Raw genomic sequence first — 27,023 nt, forward strand, 5'->3', positions numbered from 1 at the left:
GATTAGTCCATTTTCTTAAAAGAAAAATCCAAATTATTTACTCACCACCATGTCATCCAAAATGTTGATGTCTTTCTTTGTTCAGTCGAGAAGAAATTATGTTTTTTGAGGAAAACATTGCAGAATTTTTCTAATTTTAATGGACTTTAATAGAACCCAACATTTAATACTTAACTCAACACATAACAGTTTTTTTCAACGGAGTTTCAAAGGACTATAAACCATCCCAAACGAGGCAGAAGGGTCTTATCTAGCGAAACGATTGTCATTTTTGACAATAAAAATAACAAATATACACTTTTAAAGCACAACTTCTTGTCGTGTAGATCCGGTCGTGATGCGCCAGCTGACCCCACTACGTCACCGCAATACGCCATGACGTCAAGAGGTCACAGAGGACGAACGCGAAACTCCGCCCCAGTGTTTACAAGCGTCTTGAAAGAGGACCGTTCTGACGTTGTTGTATGTCAACTGATACTAATTCATGTCTTTGTGTCTGTTTATTGTTTAAAATCGTCCGCAAATGTGCGTTTTTTTTTATATGTAACACGTGACCTCCCTACGTCACTACGCATTTACGTTAGGTCGCGCTGGACCTTGACGAAAAGTTATGGTTTAAAAGTATATATTTTTTATTTTTCTTTTGTTAAAAATGACAATCGTTTTGCTAGATAAGACCCTAATGCCTCGTTTGGGATCGTTTATAGTCCTTTGAAACTCCTTTGAAAAAAACTGTTAAGTGTTGAGTTAAGTATTAAATGTTGGGTTCTATTAAAGTCCATTAAAATTAGAAAAATTCTGCAATGTTTTCTTCAAAAAACATAATTTCTTCTGGACTGAACAAAGAAAGACATCAACATTTTGGATGACATGGTGGTGAGTAAATTATCTGGATTTTTCTTTTAAGAAAATGGAATATTCCTTTAAGAAACAACGACTTCTTAAAACTTAAAATTCTTGCTTGATTGTGTAATTCGATTGGCTGGGAGTCGTTCACTGCGGCTTCTGTGATCAGAAACTTTAATTTTGATTTGTCAACATTTTTACACTGTTGTGCGCTGTTAGATCGCTGCGATAAGCGACTGTGTGTTTTGAAGGAGGCAGCAATGACAACGAGTTTACAAGTGTGTCCAAACAAAAAACACAGTGTTGTAATCATGATTGTCATTACTCTATAACTTACGTGCATTAAAACAAACCAGCCCACATATTGTGATGTGGCTCACTGGGAAAATTCTCGGTGCTACAGATAACCAGTTGGCTACTGCGTCCGTGTAACCTCTATATGTAGAAAAAATCTCACCGGCCCACATAAAAAATGGCCCTGTCCCTCTCGCATTTGCCAGAATTCACAGATGGTCAGTCTGCCCATGTCCTTCAGACAGCGACGGTGGACCACGTCTTTTTCTTTCTCTCATTTCGGTTTTGTGGCGCTCGTGCCCGCTCACGGTGTAAAGCGCGTCTGCGCTATTCTCCGAGATGCACTTGATGGCATTTTGTGCAGCGGATTTTTTTTTTTTGGACAACCTAGTTAAGGCAGTAGGGTTCCCAGCCTAGGCGGGCCGCCCGAACTGCAAAGTGCTGCGGGAAACCCTGGATGTAGTTCAGCATATCAAAGCTGATGTTATTGGAATTGACTTGTACTCTATTCAGAAATCTATTCTGAGAACTGCTCTCTGTCATGTAAGCATAGAGTCTCATAGGCCTCGTACACACTGCAAACTTTCGGGACTGACAACGGCATTTAAATGCAGGAGTGAATCCCCTAAACGTTCGTTACATGTCTGAACGGAACAAGACTCACTCCCGAAAATGTGATGATGGACACAGAGATAACCATAGCATCGTTCTGCCATCTTGCATGGTTATCACTTACAGCTTTGACCAAAATAATTTAACAGCATTATGGTTTGCAATAAATCTCCGTCTTGCCGTTGTGTATTGTACGCATTTGTGAGCGTGCTGTCTTGCAGTGTTGCCAGGTCCTCGTCTTTTTTTTGTACTTACATACTGTTTTGGCGCTTAACAGTTTATGGCTTTTGGCTCATGAAGCGATGAAGTTTTTGGTGTTATTAAAGTGTGAAGATGCCGGTCCCAATATTTTGATCTTTGAGGTAAAGCATTTGGATTTATTTCAGTTTATTATTGGATTTTTCTTGTTCGCTGTGTTTTTCGTGCAAGATCTGGCAACAGTAGTCAGCAAACGCTCGTGCCTCTGTCATTTTCTGCACCGTGCATACAGAAGACTTTTTCCCCTTCTTAGGCATTTATTTTTTTCTGTCATGTCCACGATGCATGTTTAAACACTTTATTAACTACGGTCTCATACACACTGCAAACTTTCAGGAGTAAAACCGCATTTAAATGCGGGAGTGAATCCCCTAAATGTTCATTTCATGTTTGTACAGAACAAGACTCACTCCCGAAAATGTGATGATTGACACAGAAATAACCATAGCAACGTTCTGCCGTGTCGCATGCTTATCACTTACAGCTTTGACCGAAATAATTTAACAGCGTTATGTTAATAAAACTCTGCCTTGGTGTTGTGTATTATATGCATTTGTGAGGCTGCTACACAGCGAGCTGTCTTGCAGTGTTGCCAGGTCTTCATAATTTTATGTACTTGCATACCGTTTTAGCGCTTAACCGTTTATGGCTTTTGGCTCATGAAGCGAACAAGTTTTTGAAGATGCCTTTCCCAATATTTTGATATTTGAGTTAAAGCATTTGGTTTTGTTTCTGTTTATTATTGGATTTGTTCGCTGTGTTTTTTGTGCAAGATCTGGCAACAGTTGTCAGCAAACGCTCGTGCCTCTGTTATTTTCTGCACCGTGCATACAGAAGACTTTTTCCCCTTCTAGGCATTTATTTTTTTCTGTCATGTCCATGATGCACATTTAAACACTTTATGAACTACTCATTTTTCAGTTCGGTTATGTACACACTATGCAGAGTTTCTGTAAATGCGATGTCACTACCTGCATTTTGCGGGAGTTAATTCAGTTGTAGAATGCACTTGTCAGTCCCGTAAATTACTGAACTATGTGTGTACAGAACAGGAATAAGCATTAAAAGGTGAACTGACAACCGAATTAATACGCAGTGTGTACGGGACCATAGCCTTGGGGTCGCTTGAGATGCAGTGGAAATGCACATATGGTCAATGGATGCATGTTTTTCAAGGCGCACTGCTTTAAGGACCTGTGCCCGGTTGCATGAAACTCCTTAAGTGAGGGTTTCTCTGAGGGAGAAAAAATCCCTGAGGTAAGGGATTTATTTAAGAGCGTTGCAACAAAGGTCTTAACTGTCACCCTTACCTAAGTGTTTATACTAAGTATTTTACGGCAGTCTCTGCCAAAACACGGCAGCGGAGACGCGGTTGTTGTAGTTACAAAATTTCACAGCGGTAACAAATCAACGCACGCAGCTCAACAGACGGCGGATTTGTGTACAATGAAACATCGCAAATAACAGACTGTAAAGTGCCGCATGTATAAAACCTCAAAGTAATTCAAACTGGAAACACCTTAGATTGACGGACGATCAAACCGCTATTCTCCTAATAAATACGCATCACTTTTCTCTAGGGATTATTTCGATCGTTAGAAATGCGCGTTGGTACTTCATTTTCTTAAATAACCATACAATCAGCCATCGCTTGTGACGTTAAGGGACCTGTTATAGTCCCATAAGTTTTTAAGGGAAAATTGGACTTAAGGACTTTGTTGCAACGCATAGCAGAACTTAAGGTAATACTTTAGCATTTAAGGGTAAATACTTATTGACAGCCTTAAGGTTCACTTAAGGGTTTTTCTTGCAACCCATTTTTTATTTAGGGCACCCTTAACCTTATATTTAAGGGATTTCTTAGCTTAAGGACTTTCATGCAACCGGGCACTGAATGTATACTGTTTTTTATGATTATTTAAAATAAGGGATGCACAGGTACCAAGCAAGGTTATTTTCGTAAACGAAAACTGAAACTAAGACTAAAACTATCAGCTAAAAAACATTTTCGTTAACTGAAATAAAATTAAAAATTCATAATAAATGAAAAACTAAAACTAAACGAAACGAGTAACAGTTATTGAAAAACTAACTGAAATAAAATAATAATTATCAAAAATAAGTATTCGTTTTCGTAATTAATAAGCTCTCATCCCGTGGCGGAAAATCTGAACAGGCTTTATAATAGACCCCTTAATCGCCTACGTCATTGTGACGTCACCGCTCTAGCTGAAGGCAAAACATGAAGAACTCATAGCAGGCGCGCTAAAAGTTTGAGGTTTTGACTTTAAATTGACGTCATCTTGTGTTTTTGGCTGCCAAGATAGAAGTAACAGCACTTTTCATTCAAAACTAAAGTTTTACCGGATCCCGGCAGACATTCCTTCACAGAAATAAGGAAGACAATTGTGGTTGAATGGACGGAGACGATCGCAAATACTGCTTCATATCAGGTAAAATAATATATGCATATGTATTGGTCTTATCTAGTACAAATCAGAAAGTTTCTGTTTTATAGGTGATGATAAGTCAACCGTCAGTGCACTAGTTAGCTTAAATGTTAAAACAAACATACCATCCTTTGAATGATCTCTTAAAATAATCCCCATTGCTATTCATAGTTAGCCCAGCGATAGGTTACATTAGACAATAAGCCTTGACAAAATCCCCCAAACCAGCCGAAAAGACTTTATATGTAGGAAATCTGGTTAAAATGTTTCCAATGAGAACAAGATACAAAAACGAACTGTTACAGAGTTAATTTAATTAAAATAGCTGTCACGCAGAGTCAGTAACTTTACATATTCGGACAGTTTCGAACCTTCTTCTGCATCTATGTTTAATAAATCCCTCCTAAAACGTCCTAGCTTACGCTTGTCAGCATTGCGTCCACGCCTCTTTTTGCCTCCAACTAATCCCCGCCCACCCGGAGACGTTGCAATGTTTACAAACTTTTAAGGAGTCTTTACTTGTAGATGGCGCTTTATGCATGTGAGGTTAGCTTAGGCTGACAGCAACATCAGTTAACTGATCAATATGTCAGACAGTCTACCTGCTGTTAGCTGCTAAACTATAATTACTAAAACTATAACTGAAACTAAATAAAATAATAACTAAATAGAAATGTGTTTGCAAAATAAAAACTAAACTAAAACTAACAGAACCATTCATGAAACTAACTAAAACTAAACTTAAATTTAAAGCAAAATTGAAAACGATACTAAAATAAAAACTAATTTAAAAAAGCAAAACTATAATAACCTTGGTACCAAGGTTATTATAGTTTTGCTTTTTTAAATTAGTTTTTATTTTAGTATCGTTTTCAATTTTGCTTTAAATTTAAGTTTAGTTTTAGTTAGTTTCATGAATGGTTCTGTTAGTTTTAGTTTAGTTTTTATTTTGCAAACACATTTCTATTTAGTTATTATTTTATTTAGTTTCAGTTATAGTTTTAGTAATTATAGTTTAGCAGCTAACAGCAGGTAGACTGTCTGACATATTGATCAGTTAACTGAGGTTGCTGTCAGCCTCAGCTAACCTCACATGCATAAAGCACCATCTACAAGTAAAGACTCCTTAAAAGTTTGTAAACATTGCAACGTCTCCTGGTGGGCGGGGATTAATTGGAGGAAAAAAGTGACGCGGACGCAGTGCTGACAAGCGTAAGCAAGGACGTTTTAGGAGGGATTTATTAAACAGAGTCAGAAGGTGGTTCGGAACGGTCCAAATATGTAAAGTTACTGACTCTGCGTGACAGCTATTTTTGTAAATTAACTCTGTAACAGTTAGTTCTTGTATCTTGTTCTCATTGGAAACATTTTAATCATGTTTTGGATATTTCATACATATGAAGTATTTTCGGCTGGGGGAATTTTGTCAAGGCTTATTGTCTAATGTAACCTATCGCTGGGCTAACTATGATTAGATTAGCAATGGGGATTATTTTAAGAGATCATTCAAAGGATGGCACACACATCTATCGCTGTATGTTTGTTTAACATTTAAGCTAGCTAGTGCACTGATGGTTGACTTATCATCACCTATAAAACAGAAACTTTCTGATTTGCACTAGATAAGGCCAACACACCAATACACATACATAGATTATTTTACCTGATATGAAGTGAATTTGATTGATTGCAAACACGAGCATTTGCGATCGTCTCCGTCCATTCAACCACAATTGTCTTCTTTATTTCTGTGAAGGAATGTCTGCCGGGATCCAGTAAAACTTTAGTTTTGAACGAAAAGCGCTGTTACTTCTATTTTGGCAGCCAAAAACACAAGACGACGACATTTTAAAGTCAAAACGTCAAACTTTTAGAGCGCCTGCTATGAGTTCTCATGGTTTGCCTCCAGCTAGAGCGGTGACGTCACAGTGACGTAGGCGATTAAGGGGTCTATTATAAAGCCTGCTCAGATTTTCCACCACGGGATGAGAGCTTAGTAATTACGAAAATGAATACATATTTTTGATAATTATTATTTTATTTCAGTTAGTTTTTCAATAACTGTTGCTCATTTAGTTTAGTTTTAGTTTTTCATTTATTATGAATTTTTAATTTTATTTCAGTTAACGAAAATGTTTTTTAGCTGATAGTTTTAGTCTTAGTTTCAGTTTTCGTTTACAAAAATAACCTTGACAGGTACAACATTTAAATAGCGATATTGCTATTTAATTATTTAAAATGACATTTGCTGAATTCTTGTTTCAAATTATTATTTTAAACAGTCAGCCTATATGTCTGGTGATAGTGGGTAAAATTGCTTTTATCTGCCGATATCGATTATAGACTGATACATCAGTGCATCTCTTTTTAAAATTTATCGTAGTTAAATCAAAATGATGTGATGATGTTTTTAAGTCACACGCTATCAATAATCAATAAGAAATAATGATTTAAAGGGATAGTTGACCCCAAAAAAAGACAAATCTGTCATTATATACAACAACATCTGAAGTCATGTTGTTGTAAAGCTGTATGAGGTTCTTTATTTTGTTGAGGAAAAAGAAGATATTTTGACAAATGAGGGTAAGCACACAGTTGACGGTACATATTTTGACATCCATAGTATTCGTTTTTCCCAGGTTTATGAAAGTCAGTGGGTACCGTCAACTGTGTGGTTACCATCATTTGTCAAAATATCTTCTTTTGTCTTCAAAAAAATAAAGAAACTCATACAGGTTTACAACAACATGGGAGTAAGTACAAGAATTTTCATTTTTGGGTGAACTATCCCTGAACCTGCAAAATGAAGACAATGCAAACTGAGAGCACGAGAGGATGCAACTGATTTCATACATCCTCTAAGAATATATTTGGAAACCAGCTGCATAAAATTCATTTCGGAAAGTTTTTCATTATTTGTGATAAGTTACTGTGTGATTTTCATGCTTGTCTGTACTATTGCAGGCTCTGGAGAGCACCTGATTCGCACCATATTGGCCAGAGAATGTTCCTCTGCCATGCAGGCTGAGAACGCACACCAAGCTCTACTGGAGGCTATGCAAAACAAATTCATCAGTGAGTGACAATTACAGACTCTCTTACCCTTCTTGTGTCTCTCTCTCTCTCTCTCTCTCTCTTTCTTTCGGTCCCTTTCAAGCTAACTTCGCCTCACCACGTTATGTAAGAGGAACCCTGAGCTAAAACTAAACAACCAAATCATTAACAACTTGCTTCACTGGAAATGAGCGCTACAAAAATTCACTAGCCGCCCTTCTTTTTGTTTGTTTGTTTGGATTCCAGTATCATTGACATTCTCTTGAATGCACTCCACAAGTTTTTGGTTAAATCATATTTTTGTGACCACAGTTATTTTCAGACTTTGTAAATACTCTGTTGACAGTGTATTTCTCTTTTATGTTCAGAAGCTCACTCGATTGTTTTGTTCTTCTGGCCTCGTGAAGTTGGGTGACCGCTTGGATTTCATATTAAATTTAACGTGCGCAGTGCGTGTGGGAATTTGTTGGTTTTGGCCTGTGACCTTAATAGTTTTGTTGCACGGAAATTCATGACACAAGTGCAGATATTTAGGGCTCATTTTCATTTACATTTATTCATTTAACACATGCGTTTAAACAAAATGACTTAAATTGACTTAAATGCTGGCTTGGTCAGTAAATATTATTAGTGTACTGCATAAATGTCCAAAACTAAGTTATGGAAGGAAAGCTTCTTAATGCAATATTGAAAACAACTGATGCGTTTTAACTGTAGTGTTGAAACCATATTGTATGGAAGGACAATTCAGGTTTTCACTTAAATTTCCAAATATGAACATTTTCCCATAATTTACTCACCCTCATGCCATCCCAGTATATGATTTCCCTTCTTCAGTTAAACACACAGTTTTAAAATTGATAACATTAAATCTCATTGGTTTATTTGAACTTACCATGGTGGTCTTTTTTTTGCTATATATATAACGTATATGATGTATAATAAACTCAAAATATTAAAGGTCAAATTCTTTCTGTGTTTTTGAAGCTTTGATTGTGTTTACACCTGTAAAAACGTATGATTTTTCACACAACTTACTTATCTTTATACCGCTGTTTTCACTGTCTTCTTTTACTGATGTCTTCCTTGTTGTTTGAAGTCCCTCCTTTAGAAACACGTAACGAGTTCTGATTGTGTAGTTTGTTTAGTGTGTCGTGATTCGACAGCAGCTTAGCTTAGCAGAGCCGTTTGAGCCAAAGCTGGTGACGGAAGTATTCCTGTGGGCGGGGTTTAGTCAAAAACTCTTTTATTGACGTCATTCAACCAGGAAGTAGAGGGCTGTAGTACAAACCGACCATTCGCTGTATGCTTTGAGGGGGGAATTCTGTTGGGGAAGGTGTGTCGCCTGGCAGTGAACTTTGAACTTTGTCATTTTGCAGGTATTAATTGTGTTGTTGGAGCAACATTACACACTAACTAGGGTTTGAAAGATGGGATCAGGAAGAATGTGACCTTTTAAAGGGATGGGTCACCCAAAAATGTCTTTAAACCCAAATGAGTTTTTTTATTCTGTTGAACACAAAAGAAGATATTTTATTAAATGATAGTAATCACACAGTTGACGGTAACCACTGACTTCAGTTTTAGGAAAAACGCATACTATATGGACTTAAATGGGTACCGACAACTTTGTGCTTTTACATTGAAAGTGTCATAGAAAGAACCTCACACCCCTTAAATGAACACAATATTATGTGCAAAATCTGTATATTATTTTATTTTGCTTTAATATATTTAAGTATATCATCTGTTTTTTTTTTTAGGTGATTTTAACTCTTTCCTCGCCATTGACGAGTTAACTTGCTTCCCAGCCAATGACAAGTATTTTTTGGCTTTCCGCTCTTCCGCAACTTATAAAACACGGAAGTATCGCCCTAGGGCAAACAGTTGTATGTCCGTGTATGTTTTGAGGATCGCTTTGCATCTGATCCCTATCAGAAGTCCTTCACAAAAAATGTTATTATCTCAGCTTTTTGCTCAAAATTTTATATTTTTGAAGAAATCTACCCATATTTGAGAGGTGATGAAAAGAGAACTAATGAAGGTAGGATAAAACTTTTTTTTAAAGCAGAGGGTCTGTTCTTTCATGTGATATATTGTATGTTTATATATTTTAAGAAGAACATTTTCTGTAAGACATTAAATGTCACGTTCTTTCTGATCCCATTTTTTTAAACCATAATTAGTGTGTAATGTTGCTATAATAGCATAAATAATACCTGTAAAATAATAAAGCTCAAAGTTCACTGCCAGGCGACATATTTTCTTTAACAGAATTCGCCTTTCAAAGCCTACAGTGAACGTCCGGTTTGGACTACAGCCCTCTACTTCCTGCTTTAATGACGTCACTAGAACAGATTTTTGACTAAACTCCGCCCCCAGGAATACGTCAGTCGCCAGCTAAGCTAACGGCAAGCTAAGCCGCTATCGAATCACAAGACAGTAAACAAACTACACAATCAGAACTCGATATGTATTTCTGAAGGCTTCGTAGAACAAGGAAGACATCAGCTCGTTTTTAGGACAGTGAAAACAGCAGTATACAGATAAGTAAATTGTGTGAAAAATACTGTGTTTTTTTTACAAGTGAAATATGAACAAATGTTATATTGCGCACTGTAAACACAATCAAAGCTTCAAAAACACAGAAAGAACGAGACCTTTAAACTTTTGTGAAAATCATGAAAAATGCTTGCGCTTGCTGGCAACTTTCACAAAAAACGCTGGCAGGGAAAGAGTTAAAAGCCCGTCAATTGAACTTAAGCTTGTGTGGTTTAAGCTCAACTTTGGTTTTGCGATAATCATTTAAATAAACTTTAATGCTGTACAAAACCTTCTGTGGAAAACAGATTATTAGCTTTTTCCCATCTGCCTACTTTCTCAACACTCACTTTATCTGGGCTCCATGTGGGGTTACAGAAATAACATCTTCCACTATTAACCTAATAAAGAACGAAAAGTGGATTTGCTCCCAATTTTCCCTCAGTCGGTTAATAAAACAAAAGCTTTGGAAAGAATAATTGTTTTCAGTCGTTTAGGTTGGCAGGGAAAGTACGGAAATGTATAGCCTCATTTCATTAACTTCCATGAAAGAGCACAAATCAATCACAGAATTTCATAATGTACATTCATGTTTACTTCAGATTTAAATGGACTGGTTATAGTGGAAAGTGAATCTGGTTGTAGAGGGAACAAAGTCACGGTTGAAATGCATTTGGCTTGTTTGTGTTTGTATGTTTAAGGCTCACCGTTTCTGGCTGGTGAGGACTGTGTTCTGGGTGGGGTGATCGTTCTGAGGTGCTGCACATGTGAAGAAACCCAGAATGCTAAAGACATCAAAGCTCTCTTGGGTATGTAATCTTCTGTCTTACCTCTGTGCAAAACAACACTACGGTATAAAACATCAATGCGTACTAGAATAAAGTCGTCAAGCCAAAACCGTATTGCTGAATCTGAAACATAAATTACTTGTATCAGAAAAATTTCCAGATGCTATTTGTGATTTCCAGGCCTCATAAATGACTCAAAAAGTCTTGGAATTTCATTGGTTAAAAGCGTGGGAACCTTGTAAATCACAATAATGTACAAAATCTGTTGGGGTGAGGTTGCCAGATTGACTCGGTCCAGTTTCAGCCTATGCTAGTTAAAAGATTTTGCCTCCTCCTAGATTCTTGAATGCATGTTTCTAAAAAAATAAAATGAGGAAAAAGTTGGAATGCTTCTTAAACTGTTTAAGGGGGCATGCACACCAACGCTTTTACGCCCGCAGCCAGCGCATGTTTTCAATTCATTTTAATGGAAACTGTGAGAAATAAGCCAGCAGGTAGCGTTTTTCTTCTGCACTAAAAACCGGCGCTCGGCCGTTTTCCGCGCTCAGCGCTGAGCGCCGAGAGATGAAAAATGTTCAACTTTGAATGAAAAGCTCTGCTCGTCAATGTCAGTTTTCACGCGGCCGTCCAATCACAGTGGAGGAGGGGCGGGACAAGTATTGCGGCAACCAACCGTCTCACAGCTGACGTATCACAGCTACCAAAGCGCTTAGCTGGAGAATGCTGGCACTCAGCTGAAAAAACAGCTGGCATTTGGCGTTGTCCAGGCGTTTTCAACCGCGTTTAAAAGTTTTGGTGTACACAACCCCTAAGAGTGATTATATGTTGGGCTACATAATAGTAATATTTGACGATTTTGGTTTCAAAAAGCAATAGATCCATTTTGACTAATTTCGGTAAAAACGTGTTTTCTATTCCAAGAAAGTGACAAGATGAATTTCTGTTACAAACTTTCACATATCATCTTTGGGTTATAATAACATTAAAAATTCAAATCCATAATTTTATTTTCAAAGATTTATTATAAAAATATATTATAAAAAGTATTTTTTTTTCAAAATGCAATAAATCCATGAATTTTTTTTCTCAAAATGCTATAAATCTATTGAATCGATATATAAATGTGCATTTATCTTTGCCATGTTATATTTATTTAGTTGACTAGTGGTATACACTGATTAAAAAAATAAACATTAATGGCATTAATCAAAACACTTTCTTTGTCATATTAATTCTGTGTTTGCACCAACTGCGTCTGAGGTGTCAAAATCGCGTCTACCGCGCCTAGTCTGCCGCTTGAACAGTTTGAATGCATTTGCGCGTCTAGAGTAGCTCCTGATTGGTTAACGCGGTGCGAAAATCCGGCAAAGTTCAAATTTTTCAACTTGGCCGTCAGCTGCAAATTCGCGTCAAACGCAAAATGCACAAAAAGCACCATTCGTGCATACCGCGCCAGACGCTCAATTCGCCCCATTCGCACGAACTAGAAGTATAGCTCCGGGTGACTTCTCAAGGACAATATCAAGCGTTTCTTCATGTTGAATGAGTGACTCCACTAACTAGACGTGCGAATGAGGCGGAATCGCATTTACTGCGCCGCACTTAACGCCTCATTTGCGCAGCGAGACCTCCATACGCGTGTCAACGCATCTTCATATTGACTTAACATTGAAATCACTCGTGCTTGACGCCTCTACCGCGGCTGGTGTAAACGCAGTAATATTAAGAACACTGTCATTGCTGCTGTCATCCTTGGGACGTCGTCGCAGAACTTTTTTGACAGCGATCAGCTGTAAAATGTTTTGGTCCTGCGAGATTTTCGTTGACTTCGAGTAAAATGTAATTGGATAAGCGGATTTATTGCATTCTGCAGAGAAGGAAGAGTGGCGTTTACACAGTTTGGAAAAAAATTAAGAAAAGATGACGGCGGATATCGAATTTTGCGTAAAATGAAAAATTAACTTTTTAATACTGACCAAATACAATACTGATTTTGGTGGTAACTCATTAAAAAAGGCGTTTATCGCGTTTTGGAACCAAACTCTTCATTTGTAGTAATAGCTACAATTTGCATAAACCTCTGTAAATCTTTATAAGGTGTCTGTCTTTGCATTACTGTAACAAATGATGAAAAAACATCAGCTCATGATCGGCAATTAGAAAGGATTTTCCAGAAACATTGGAGTTGCATTCATACGATTGCCTGTTCCATGTTTTGTTCACACTTCCCGACGCCTCCCTCACATTCTTGCTTAAAGATGCTGACTATTTTTTCAGGCATCTTCGTGTAAACATTTAGGGATAAACATGGCAGCCCATTGCTTTGACAAACAGGAGAAATGAGTCTGTTCTGGCCCTGGAGTACAAGCGTTGTTACGATGACTCAGCTGGGCCCACGATCAATGAGCAGTTATTTCACAATTGAAGCTGATGGTTTTGATAAAGCACCTTTCCAACATCAATTTTCGACTCAACAATGTCCAATAGGAGAGAGTGCATCCTGGTGAAATGTTAAGTAATGGTGCTCTGCGGTTTATGGTTCATTGCAAGTCTATCAACAAAACATTAGATGACCACAGCATTTTTTTTCATTAAGAGTAGAGTCCTTTCTTACATGTAGCTATGAGACAGTAAAGGCTTCGACTGTTATGTTGATCCTCAGGGCTGATTGGGTTTGTTAGCATGCCATGTTGTTGTGGTGCAGTCTTTCAAAACATATTTATGTTTCTTTAGTAGTTGAATCTCATAATCTTCTTCTTTCTCTTTGTATGCAGTGGAGTTTCTGTGGAGCCACACTACAGAGAGCATGTGCGTGGGATACATGTCCGCCCAGGACAGCAAAGCCAGGGTAAGAAGTTCCTGTAGAGATTCTCCTTCGTCAAGCTGTCTTCACCGAGATGCTTGTGGCCATTTTATCAAGTACTTAAACTGATTGTGTGAAGTCAAACAGTCCCCTATAAAACCAGATGTGACATCGCTGACACATTTTACGGTTCTGGCTACAAGTGATACAGCTATGGCCAAATCTCGCAAAATGTTGGGAATAAGAGTTAGGTTTGGGGGTAGGATTAGGCTGAAAATCAGCAGTTCTGGCTTGAAAGAATGCAGCTACGGCCTAAATTACGTGCAATGTTAGGTTTAGGGTTAGGTTTGGGGGTAGGATTAAGATGAAAATATCACTCTTCCAGCCTGATTGTGTATTCCTAGCCACACCGTATTTTACTAACCCTCATTTATTTTACTGTAACTGTTCAACCATTTGTGCTATCAACAAAAATTTTAATTGATCCTGAAATATATGACAGTATTTGGTTTATTACAGTAATTTTTTGCTTTCCATCAGCCAAACGCTGCTGTTTCGTGGAGAGCGGAAGGGACGATTTGAACACTAAGATTTGGAGTGCGTTAGTTTAGAGAGATTTAAAGGTGCTCTAAGCGAATTCACGCGTTTTAAAACATAACATTTTTTTGTTACATACAGCAAACGTCTCCTCACTATCTGCTTGCTACCTGACTGCTGATCAAACTGTAAAAAAACGCGATCTCTGTAGACAGCCTAGGCTCCACAAACGGCAATAACAACACAGTGACCAAACCTAGCACAACGAAACATAACAAAGTGTTCCAGCCAATAAACGACAAGAAGGATTTGGGGGTGGAGGTTGGTCGCATTCATGAAAGCACGGAAGGGAGGTGGAGGAGTTAGCTACGCTCCGTTTGTTTGAAAACAGTTCAAACTTCAACAAAAAGTGACGTCACAAAGATTCGCTTAGAGCGCCTTTAAGTGAAAGCCAGGTAACACTTTAAAATTAGGTTGTATTTGTTAACAATTAGTTGATGTGTTAGTGAACTTACAATGAACAATACTTCTATAGCATTTATTAATCTAAATTCATGTTAATTTAGTTTCTAATGCATTTATAAAATTAAGCATTGTACATGGTAACATTAATTAATCCACAATGATCTAATGTAAACACTGCAAAGGATGACTTTCTTACTTGGTGTTTTTGTATTGTTTTTAGTGGGAATATCTAGGAATTCTTAAATCAAGATGTATTTTCTTAATGAGCAAAATGACCTAAGAAAAAATATTCAAGTAAAATTGTGGTTTAAACAAGCGAAAATATCTGCCAATGGGGTGAGAAAAAATCTGGAAATAAGCTCATCAAGTTAATATATCTTGATTTAAGAATTTTTAGATATTTGTACTGAAAACAAGACAAAAATACTAGGTAAGAACATCATTTTTTGCAGTGAATAACTGCACTGCAAAAAAGGATTTTCGAGAAAAAAAATTCTTGGTATTTTTGTCTTGTTTTCAGTGAAAATTTCTGGGGATTCTTAAATTAAGATGCAAGACGACCCAGGAAACTAGGTCTAGTTTTTAGACAAAAAATATCGAATGTAAGGGATTTTGTGCATAAAACAAGCAAAAAAATCTGCTAATGGGGTAAGCTAATTTTTCGTGAATTTAGTGTTTAAGAAAAATGTTAAAGATTTTTTTGCTTACCCCATTGGCAGAATTTTTTGCTTGTTTTATGCACAAAGTCACTTAAATTTTAGATTTTTGGTCTAAAAACTAGACTTATTTTCTTGGGCCGTTTTGCTCATCAAGAAAAAGCATCTTAATGTGGGACTTTTTGGATATTTTTACTGAAGCAAGACAAGGATATGAAGAATTTTTTTCTTGAAAATAATTTTTTGCAGTGTGTATTGACATTAACATTAACAAGAATTCATAAATCTGAAAAACGATATTGTTTATTGTTTGTTTATGCATTTACTAATGTTAACTAATACAACCTTATTGTAAAGTTTTAGCAAAGCCATTTATTCTCTGAAAAAAAGATACATTGCACTTGATTATAACACTGCAAAAAAAATAATTTTCAAGAAAAAAATGTCTTAGTATTTTTGTCTTGTTTTCAGTTAAAATATCTAAAAATTCTTAAATTAAGATGCTTTTTCTTAATGAGCAAAACGACCCAAGAAAAAAGTCTAGTTTAACAAAAAATATCAAATTTAGGTGATTTTGTGCATAAAACAAGCAAAAAAATCTGCCAATGGGGTAAGCACATTTTTCATTGAATTTTGTAGTGTTTAAGAAAAATGTTCAAGATTTTTTTGCTTGTTTTATGCACAAAATCAAGAAAAAGCATCTTAATTTAAGAATTTTTAGATATTTTTACTGAAAACAAGACTAAAATACTAAGACATTTTTTTCTTGAAAATCATTTTTTGCAGTGAACACATTGTGTTGTTCAATCCAAAAAGGTAAAAAAAGTGTTTTTGCTTCAGGTTTAAAATACATTCTGGTCCTAAAATTTGGCTATTTATTGTCATTTTCAATTAACATCCACAGTAATATATCCGCAATTACATAAGCAAAATTAATTAAAATCAACGGGATAATTTTTAATAACATGTAGTGTGATAAATTATATAAAATTATTAGCAATGCAAAAAGTGCACTGTCCTTTTGATTTGTGTAAACTTTTAGGAACAAAATCATTTACGAATGTAACTACAACCCCTTTGGACACTAAAAAGCCATATACGTATTTAATTTGTTATATGAAGTTGTATGAAATGCACAGTGCTGATGAATCGCGACCGCCCTGCTTGTGTCTTCAAACCACTCCAAGGAACGTGACACAAACCCATTCCTGTATCATTCCAGAAACATTCCTTCCATTCCTCTGTGTATTGTACGGCAGTATGTGTGTGTTTGATAAGATGAAAGCCGGCAGTTGATTGGCAGCTCAGAGAGATAGAGAACACAGTCCAGAAATTTTGGAGTGTGTGCCGTTTTGCCGTTTCCATTCACGCTTGTAGCTCCGAGCGCGTCTGCATTGACCTGGTTTAGAATAGTCCTTTGTTGGACTTGTGATCTAAACAGGGGCTCTAGTCAGTTCTTGTAGGCGCCAGTGTACTTTTTTGTCCAGTCTATTGTTAATGTAGGTTTGGGTTGGCTGGCAGTTGGAGCTTTCTGTTGCTTCAAGCTCTTATGCCTGGCATTGATGAATCTTGTCCCCTGACTTAAACTTTTCTGTAGCAACATGCTATATGTGATAAATTGATACAGTTATACTGTATGCCATGTGAATATGCTTTAAAGGGTGTAAAATTACCCCATGATTTACTCACTTTTAAGCCATCTGAGATGCATATGTCCATCATCTTTTAGAAAAGCACATTTGGAGATATTTTAGTAAATGTCCTTGCTCTTCCAAGCTTTATAATAGTAGAAAACACGGATCAGAAAAAAATGTGACTTTATAAACTGTAATAACTAGCTTCCGTTAATGATGCCATTTTGGACTCACGCGATTGATGAGAGAGTTTTAGCATAGCGAGCGTTTGTTGACATGGGTACGTTGCGCAATGTCTCTAATGAATCACGTCCAAGGTGGCATTGTTACCCAGAAGCTAGTTACTACTGTTTATAAAATTGGAGCCGTATGGATTACTTCTGTAAAGGCTGGATGTACTTTTTTGGGCTTCAAACCTGACGGGAGGGGTTCCTACGGTAACCTACGGTGTAGCTACTATAAATTGGACTCAAGTAGCCAGGTTCCTTCAAGTGTAGATTATTTTAGAACTGGCAAAGAAATTTGACTAACGATAGTCTTTTAAAGGTATGACAAATGCTTTCTTTGGCACGGACAAAGGCGCTAAGATATTAAACTCACAGAAAGCATTGCACGTCGACACTTAAGGTAATGTTATTGAAAAGAGACTATATTCGCAGTGGTAGTTTCCTGTCTAGCGTGTATATATGATAAAATCCTCTTGGCATGTTTTTGTGCTAACCTGCCACAATCCAAAAGACTTCTGACAGTTTAATAGAGCTGGGTTTTGAGTCCTGCTTCTGGAGACCCACTGGTCTGCGAAGAACAGTTCCAACCCTGATCGGACAACTCATCCAAACCTTGATTCGCTGGTTCACATGCGTTTGATTAAAATTGGACCTAAACTCCGCAGGACAGTGGGTCTCCAGCAGCAGGGTCGAAAACCTCACCAATAGAGTAGCCTGGAATGTGAATTATTTTCTGAAGCCAGTGAGAAATTAGATGGCAAGATTTCAAACCTTCCAGCTTAATTCCCAAATCCACATGCATAATTGCTATTGAAAAACAACTCTCTTCTCTGTCCCCTGATTCCCGTTCCTGTGGTTGGGTACTAATGGATGTCACCGGTTGCTCTTTCTGTTTAGTGAACCAAAATAGAATGCGAGACCCACGGCAAAAGCTCCGACATAGATGTGTTTTTACACCAATTCTAGTCTGAACAACCAGCTCTTTAACACATCATACACTTGAGAGTTTTTGACAAGGCAGTTAGGAAGGAATTTTAATGGCATATTTTTGGGAATGTCCCTCAAACAAAACAGTTTTCTGATTATATCCAACTGCTTAAACGCATGAGTGACTGATGTGTTGATGTCCATTTCGCCTAGAATGAATCTCTGGTTTACCACAGTGAATCGAGTCTTATCTGCATTCAGGTTCGTAATTATTTCCAGCAGTGGTAATTCCAACCACATGCGAACCATCTTGGATAAAACCCCATCCAAGTAGACTTAAAACTGTGTTCAGTTTCAAAACACTGCTGCTTGTTATTAAGCTTAAGAATCAGTCAAGGTTAAGCGTTGATGATGAACTCAACTTATTCAAGTTATTAAACATCTATTATAAGGAATATATCTAGAACTAAAAGAATAGAGACTCCATTAAAACACAATGCTACGAGTGAGCGAGCTGACTGAGACAAGATGGCCGCCGCTGATGACATTAGAGACTCCCATAGATATGTACACTAGATGTCGCCTTGGCTACAGCAGTTCATTGGACCGAATGCGTCAACTAGAGCCGCCATCTTGAAACAGGGGAACCCCGCATCAGCGTGATTGTAGGCAATGGTGTAACAGAAATAAAATCACCATAAATCATCATGAACGTGATATTCTTGGTTTTCTTTTGGTTCGTTTCAACAGTCAGACATTACCATTTAGTACAGGAAAAAATTAAAGTTTTGATTTTATGAAAATTTACTTTTTCTTACTGTAATGCATTGTGCTAGTAGGCCTAACATCCATACACAGCACAAAAGTCCGGCATCGTCCAAGAATTCAAAGTACAGGCAGAGATAGCAGCTCTACCAAGCTACTTCCTATGACAAGACCCCTTTTCCAAGATGGCAGCGGTTTTGACGCATGCTCGTAGCCCCAAGGCAACATCTAGTGTATATATCTATGAGAGACTCCCCCATAAGACATCTAGCCTTTATTATACATATCTATGCCCAGTATATGGCCCTTAGCAACCACCCTAAACACCTTAGTAACCATATAGAAATTGCTCAGAACTCCGGGTGTTGCTTGGGGGGGCCACTTCTCAACACCCTTGGGTTGCGGTGAGTTTGGCATAGCCAAGCAGCACACAAAATTTCTTCAAAAAATCTACATGCATTCTTGAGAGAAAAACATGTTTTGAGCTTTCGGGAAGTCAACCAATAAATCTGTCACACAAGACAGAAACATCTCAATTTCCCAAACTCCACGTCAGTCTTGAATACTTAGGGGATTTAGTCACAAAGGCGCTTGTGTTTTTGAATAACATGGGCATGTATAATGACAAGCTTTTATCTATGTATAGGACAAAGTTCCACAGGGAGTCGAGAAGAAATGTGTAGTTGTGGTGAATTTACAATGATAGGATTCCCCCAGTGTTCTACCCATAATCCTTTTTGTAGAGTCATTAGGGAAGTTTGAGCCATAATTCTGAGCTGTAAAAGTGGATGTTTAGCCCGCAGTATTATTATTTGGTATACGGACAGTTTTGTTTTCCTGCTACCTCTCTCAGTGAAATCAATAACCTGTATAAGCTTGCGCTAGATGGTCATGCGAAGTCTAGGTATTAGTTGGGGGTCAGTTGATACAGTGACGTGCCAAAAGGGGGGTCACCGTTTTCCATTTACTGCCGCCATATGTGTGTCATCCGGCCACAGACCAATGTTGGTGACAGGTGGTGCGGGGTGCTCCAGGATAACACTTCCACTGTCACTCTCTATCTAGGCACTCCGACCGGGAGCTGTCTGATTCTTCCTGCTCCCCAAGGGCCGCTTATCGTAACCTGTCAGAAAGAGCGTCTGTGCGTGTGGCAGCTGCCTTTGATTCCAGCGGAGATGCCTCGCTCCTGGCATGCAACAGCTGTGTGCCTTTTCTTCACACTTGTATTTACTCTAAGCACAATCTCTCTTTCTGTTTGCCAGACTCGTATATCCAGACTTCCTCCTGGAGCGGTGGCAGGACAGTCACTGGCAATCGAAGGTGGAGTTTGTCGACTTGGGACGGCAAGTGACTGAAGCCGCGTGAAATCATCTTCTATTTCTGCAGCAATATGCCAGCAATAGGATTTTAATAGCGAGTGTTTGGCATTGTAGGGCACAGTTATAAATGGAGACGTTTGTTGCAATATGTTCCATTTTTTTTTTTCATTTTCTTTTCTCTTGCACATACAAGCAAAAATTATTTATTCATTTTTTCCCTATTCATGCTCGTTCATAACCTGTTGTACTGTCACTTGATAGAGGGTCGGCAGTGTCATTTCTGCCAAGTGCACTTCAGGACTATAGTGCCCTGCTCGGGCTTCCAAGAAACCTTTCAGCTTCTAGTATGCGCTGGACAAGACTTGATACTTCATTTCTATTCCTTTCTTTGGAACAATATGCATCGTCCTTACCTTTGTATATAAGCTATGGGATGTTAAAACAGGGTGTCTTTATAATAACGGCTTGTTTTTTTGCTTCTAAACTCAAAACTTGACGTTTAATATTACTTTTACTATTACTTTTTTATATATAGCTAAGATGTTTGTTTTGTGAAAAGGTGAGTTAAGTAACTCAAAAAATAAAGTTCTGAATGGTTCAGGATTTTTTTTAAAGAGTTTACGCCGTGTGCTTGAAAAAATAGTCTGGATGAGTCGCAAGTATGTACGCATTAAGCAAATATTTGATTTATATATAACGGTTTGAGTTAAGAGTTGGACTACGATTAAATCTTACTATATGCACTATGTTGAATATGAACTGATTCATGGTTTATGCCACAAGGTTGAATGCAGTAAGATCGCCGTATGATAATCTGAGAATAGATGCACTTGCACTTTCGCCTAGCGTCTTACTGAAGTGCACTACTTTTACTAACCGCACTGCTCGTAAGTGTACTAAGCAAACTACATGCCCAGTTCGTTTGAATGGCGCATGATGAGCAATCCAAGTATGCATTCTTTTGCGTACCATCAGTTTGAAAGCTACATAGTGCACTTCTGTGGTTGAGCTGTATAAGTAGGTGAACAGCTTTGTGTTTTGTAATGCCATGTGTAGTGCTCAGGAGTTACAAGGAAACCCCCAAAAAGCTAAAAAGACTGTTGGTCCATCTTTGAAATATATTTGTAAGCAGATAAATAGATCTGTATTTTATAAAGGCATAAACAGGAGAGGATCTCTAAAATGCATCTATAATTTAATCAAATATGTTAAAGGTTATTACAATGATGAGGGTATTTTTGGCATGGATTATGTTTATTAAACTGATGTTTAGAACGCTTCTTCAGTTTAGATATTTGTTTTTTAGTTATATATCTCTCTCTATATATATGTAATGCATTTAAGCTTATTTTAGTTTTACTTGACTTTGCATTTATTATGAAATGTCTGTAAACATTTGCAACAGCAGATTGTAATCATCTCTTGCTATTATAATGTTCAATAAAATTTGTTTCTTTATGGACATTATTTAATTGCCTGTTTCCACTGAACTTGTGGGGCGCCACATTGACTTCGTGGATAGCATGGTCTCATCTGGGTTGGAGTTTGCATGTTTTTTCCATGTCAGCGTGGGTTTACTCAGTATGCTAGATGAATTGGAGATGCCAAATTGTCCTTCCCCAAATTGTGTATAGGTCAACTTGTGTATATATTAACTTGTGTGTAGATAAAACAGTTCGTACCATAGCCATAGATGCTGTAATGGTGTTAAAAGGGTCATTTGACGTTGCTAAAAAACATTAATTTGTGTATTTGGTTAATGCAATGTTTAAGGTTCAAAAAACATATTTTCCACATACCATACGGTATTGTTGCTCCTCTATAACCCGCCTTTTTGAAACTTCAATTTTTACAAAGCTCATCGTTCTGAAAAGCGTGATGTGCTCTAATTGGCCAACTATCCAGTGCGTTGTGGTTGAATATATATCTCAAGCGTTTAACAGAAAGGTTACGCCCCTTGCCACATTTTTGGAATATCAGCTACCAAAGCAAAGCGTCTTCACAACATGACGGTGATGGCAAAGATACTACAGCGAAAATAAGTGTTACGCCGCCTTTCTTTGCATATGGGTCAATGATGTGACGTTAATTATTTTGTGTCCGTATGGTTCAATTAAATGTTAAAATTTTAAAATAAATTTGCAGATTACTGCCATACATTCTTTTTTTAAGGACCAAGTCTGAAATTTCTGGTTATATTTCATTTTGACAGAATATTTGGAGGATAATTGCAAAAATGTCAATGTGGTGTAACCGGTCTGTGTCAATTGGTGTAACTAGTATATATATATATATATATATATATATATATATATATATATATATATATATATATATATATATATATATATATATATATATATATATATATATATATATATATATATATATATATATATATATATATATATATATATATATATATATATATATATATAGTTCAATTTCAATTCTCAAGAACGCAGGTACTGAGGAGGCATGAAAATACCTGGATGTGTTCTTAATATCAAGGATGCATCGGGTGCAGACTTGCACGCTGAAATAGTTTAACACCCCAGAAGTCATTGCCGCAAAACCATGGCGGAGGAAGGAAGACCAACAGGAAGATCGCACTCATCTCAATTCTCACAAGTGCGTTCAGTGTTCTCACGACTTCAGCCTAAACGTTAAAATAGCATTAAAGGCGGAGTCCACGATGTTTGAAAGCCAATGTTGATATTTGAAATTACCTAAACAAACACGCCCCTACCCCAATAGAATCTGGACCTTCTGTTGATAGACTCGCCCCACACATACGCAACCCGGCAAGGATGTCGGTTAGTAGACACGCTCCTTACTGCTGATTGGCTATAAGTGTGTTCTGGTAGTCGGCCCGTCTCCTTTTCCAAAGCGTTTTTCAAACATTGTGCACTCCACCTTTAACTAGCATAACGCTAACTCAACAGTAAAAACTTTATTTTGTAACAACATTGTAATTAATGTGTAATTTAATGTTGGGGGCGTACATCTTCACTGTAACCTCACAGTTTTTGTTATGTTGAGATTGGCCTGTTTATCAGCAGTCTTTTGCATGCACAAGGTTTACATAAGGAGGAAACAATAGTGTTTGAGGCTCACGATATGTCATTACCATGCACAGAATTCGTATTATTCATCCATGCCTACTGCAAGTAAATACAGATTTACATTCCATGGCACGTTTAAAAATAAATAAACACTGAACTTAAGGCATTTACTTATTTACTTTACTTACTTACTCATAAATATTTAAAGGTGACAGAATGATTGAACGGGGTATTTATTCTTGTTCTGTGATGTGACGTAGACAACAGAATTTTGGTTGGGTCTGTAATGCCTTAGAAGTTTCCTAAAAACCTCTCTCAGAAAGCTATATTAGGGTGGGGTATTTTAAACGCTGGTTTTGCACCTATTTGGCATCCCTTCAGGCTTAACTGTCAACCTCATTATGAAATGCAAGCACTTGATGCTGATTGGCTGCCTTTGCTGCCACTCAAAAGAATGTAAACTTTGCCGTCTTCAGAACACGGAAACACCAAAATTTTACAGATAGAAGAGCACACCTCAAAATGCGACTCGACATTACGCCTTGAACTTCGTGAAACAATGATGCAATTTACTTCCCGTTGGAGACCAGAGGCCGGATTTATGCAAATTATTTTGAAGGGGAGGGAATTGAATGAGAGTGCGGGGGGGAGTGAGATGCATTTTACGTAACATGTATCCGTTGTTCAGATTGGGCCATTTTCTGGCGGACATTTCTAAAAGAGGAATTTCTATGAAACAGAGATGTTCAGAATGTCTAGCACTTTTTGTATGTTCGTGAATGCGGGTAGACTACCGTTATTCACTTGGACCTCTTTAAGATGTTTCTTTGGGTTCACATTTATTTTTGAAATTAGATCTTATTCTGCTCCCCGTTCTATTCACTGTGTTGTTGTTTGTGTGTTAACACTTAAATATTTTGTGTATTGTTTATTTTTGGTCATGTTGAAATCTCTTTGCCCACAGTCTGTTGTTTACTGTATATCTGTACTGATACTGTACCGTTCTCTTTTATTTCATCTACACACCCCGCGAGTGCTCCAGCCAAAAACGCTGCTCTATTTGTAGCATCACATTTGTTTTTGAGGCTCTAACAGACAGCACAAGTTCTATCCCTGTCTTACTCCTGCCTGCTCCACTCCCCACATATCTTATAATCTTAACTGTGGTCTGCCAAAGATTTATAGTCTAGAAATAAATTACACACTGGACAATAACACATGGGTGAAAATAGAAGCTATCCAGAGAAGCAAGAGAAAAGGCAGAGATCACAAATGTCGCCTCATGTCAAATCGTAGATAGATGGCTGTCTTATAGCATGTCTGTTGTGTTTCTACACACAAACTGTAAAAGTGCCATTTTCAATTCACTGTATGTAGCTCGAGAGAAAGATATGCATTATGCATGTTAGATTGTTTCTGAATGTCAATCGGGGCTTTGCAAAAATATCGATACAGCTAACTATCGTGATATTTTTCACGATAGTCTATCGATATTTCAATCTCTACTGTCGATATTTAAAACAACTGCCAAATCCTTCTGTGTGCGTCAAACGACTTCCTCCTCCGCTGGTGTATTTGTCGCTGTTCAGTTGTCTGTCATATACGGCCATCCGCCCAATGTCTCAGAAGTTAACGGGAGTGAGAAAATGGCAGAAAATGTAAAAACGCCTGCAGCTTTCAAAGCTGACGTGTGGAAGCACTTTGGCTTTAAAAAAATTTTTTTATTTAAAAATTCAGCTCTATTTTTTATTTTTGATAAAAAAGAAAAATTATTGCAATGTACTGCAGCATGCAACAAATCGTACCATACAGCACCGCATCGTATCGTGACACATTGTATCATGCCCCATGTATCATTATTTGTAGTGTATCGTGGGGCCAATACCCAGCCCTAATGTCAATAGCAATGTCTGGATCAGGGGTGCCCAAACTTTTCCTACCAAGGGCCAAAAATCAAACCTGACTGAGGGCTGTGGGCTGAAAGTACATTTTGCTGTGTTGCCTTGATTCTCTAAATTTATAATTTTCTAATATTTAAAAAATAAATAAGCAAACAGTACTACTGTTTATGCATAACTAATGTAGTTTTATTTTTAAAGTTAACTTGTAAAAAAAAAGAAATAATTTTGCCAATCATTTTCAATTTAATTTTCTGTTATTCACTTTAAAGGTGCAGTGTGTAAATTTTAGCGGAATCTAGTGGTGAGGTTGTGAATTGCAACCAACGGCTTAGTCCATTGCTCACCCCTTGTTTTGAAATGCATAGAAAAGCTACAGTAGCCACCACCAGACAAACGTGTCATCGTCGGACACAACTTAGTAAAAAAGTTTGTCCGTTAAGGGCTTCCATAGAAACATGGCGGCACAAAATGGCAGCTTCCATGTAAGGGGACCCTCTGTGTATGTAGATAAAAACGTCTCATTTTTAGGTAATAAAAACATAAAAGTGCATTATAAAAAGGTCTTTATACACCACTGATAATATAGTTTTGTATATTATTTTGCATTTCTGTCAAGAGATCCTTCTAAAAAGTACACACTGCACCTTAAAAATGAAAAGCAAGGTGCAGTGAGTACTTTTTATTAGAAGTATCTCTTGACAGAAATGCAAAATAATATACAAAACTTTATTATCAGAGGTGTATAAAGACCTTTTTATAATGAACTTTTATGTTTTTATTACCTTAAAATGAGACGTTTCATCTACATACACAGCATGTCGAAGTCGCCATTTTGTGCCGCCATATTTCTATGGAAGCCCTTAACAGACAAACCTTTTTACCAAGTTGTGTCCGACGATGACATGTTTGTCCAGTGTGCGGCTACCGTAGCTTTTCTATGCATTTCAAAACAAGGGGTGAGTGGACTGAGCCGTTGGTTGCAATTCACAACCTCACCACTAGATTCCGCTAAAATTTACACACTGCACTTTTAAAATGTTACATTTTAGTAAATGTTTAATTAGAAATATGAACATCTGCGTCAATGACGTTTATGCTTTTTCCTTATCTCACGTGGCATGACGGACCAAATTAAAGGTCATTGCGGGCCAACTTTGGCCATAGTTTGGCCACCTCTACTCTAGATTATGGGTTGAGTTCCCAGGGAATACATATACTGATCAAATGACTTGGACCTTGAATGTACTTTTGTATAAAAGTGTGCCAAATGCATACATGTAAATACATGTGGTCAGCCAGTTGAGCAATGCCTTGCCTTTGAAAACATCCAGTCTTGTGGCTGTTCTTCTATATGTTGTGCCGAAATCTGTACAGGGTGTCCGTGGATTTATAGTTTGCCCATTGTGTTTGCGGTCAGTGCCACATAGCTGTTTGGTTTCTTTCACAGCCTATAAAAATTTTACTTTTTCTTTAAGTTCAACCATTTTAGTCATTTTTCTTGCTTTTTTGCTCGTATTCAGGCTTATACATATTCATGCGTGCTCACTGGGATAGAACCCACAACATTTGCACTGCTAATGAACAAAACACAGAGACTCAGTGTGTTGGCTGATTTTTTTTCTGTTGTTCCTGGTTAGGACAGTATATAAATTAGTTATAAAATGTTATTATGAACTGAAGTGTTAAAAATAGACTAACATGGTCTGCTTGAACACTATGTGGCAGATTCACGGACACGGCCTATTTCCAGATTAAAATGCATGTTAAAAACATTTCATTGACACATCTTGACATATTTCAGGGCTGTTGTTTGTCTTAAGAAGCACAGCGGTAATGTTTTTTTGTAAGGTTTTCTTCCTTAAATGTCCTAATATAACTTAA

The 27,023-nt window shown here is 37.3% G+C and overlaps 1 protein-coding gene across 1 annotated transcript in view; it reads left to right on the forward strand.

The window, feature by feature from the left end:
• The window catches only part of tasp1 (taspase, threonine aspartase, 1), a 43,271-nt gene extending 21,628 nt beyond the window's left edge, over window positions 1-21,643 (forward strand). The window contains exons 11-14 of the mRNA XM_055170314.2: window positions 7,425-7,535; window positions 10,757-10,864; window positions 13,618-13,691; window positions 20,120-21,643. Of these exons, the coding sequence (XP_055026289.1) occupies window positions 7,425-7,535; window positions 10,757-10,864; window positions 13,618-13,691; window positions 20,120-20,212 (386 nt within the window). The 3' untranslated portion in view covers window positions 20,213-21,643. The remainder of the gene's footprint in view (window positions 1-7,424; window positions 7,536-10,756; window positions 10,865-13,617; window positions 13,692-20,119) is intronic.
• The last annotated feature ends 5,380 nt before the right edge of the window (window positions 21,644-27,023 follow it).

This window comes from Misgurnus anguillicaudatus, chromosome 11 (assembly GCF_027580225.2).
Source record: "Misgurnus anguillicaudatus chromosome 11, ASM2758022v2, whole genome shotgun sequence".
NCBI lineage: Eukaryota > Metazoa > Chordata > Actinopteri > Cypriniformes > Cobitidae > Misgurnus > Misgurnus anguillicaudatus.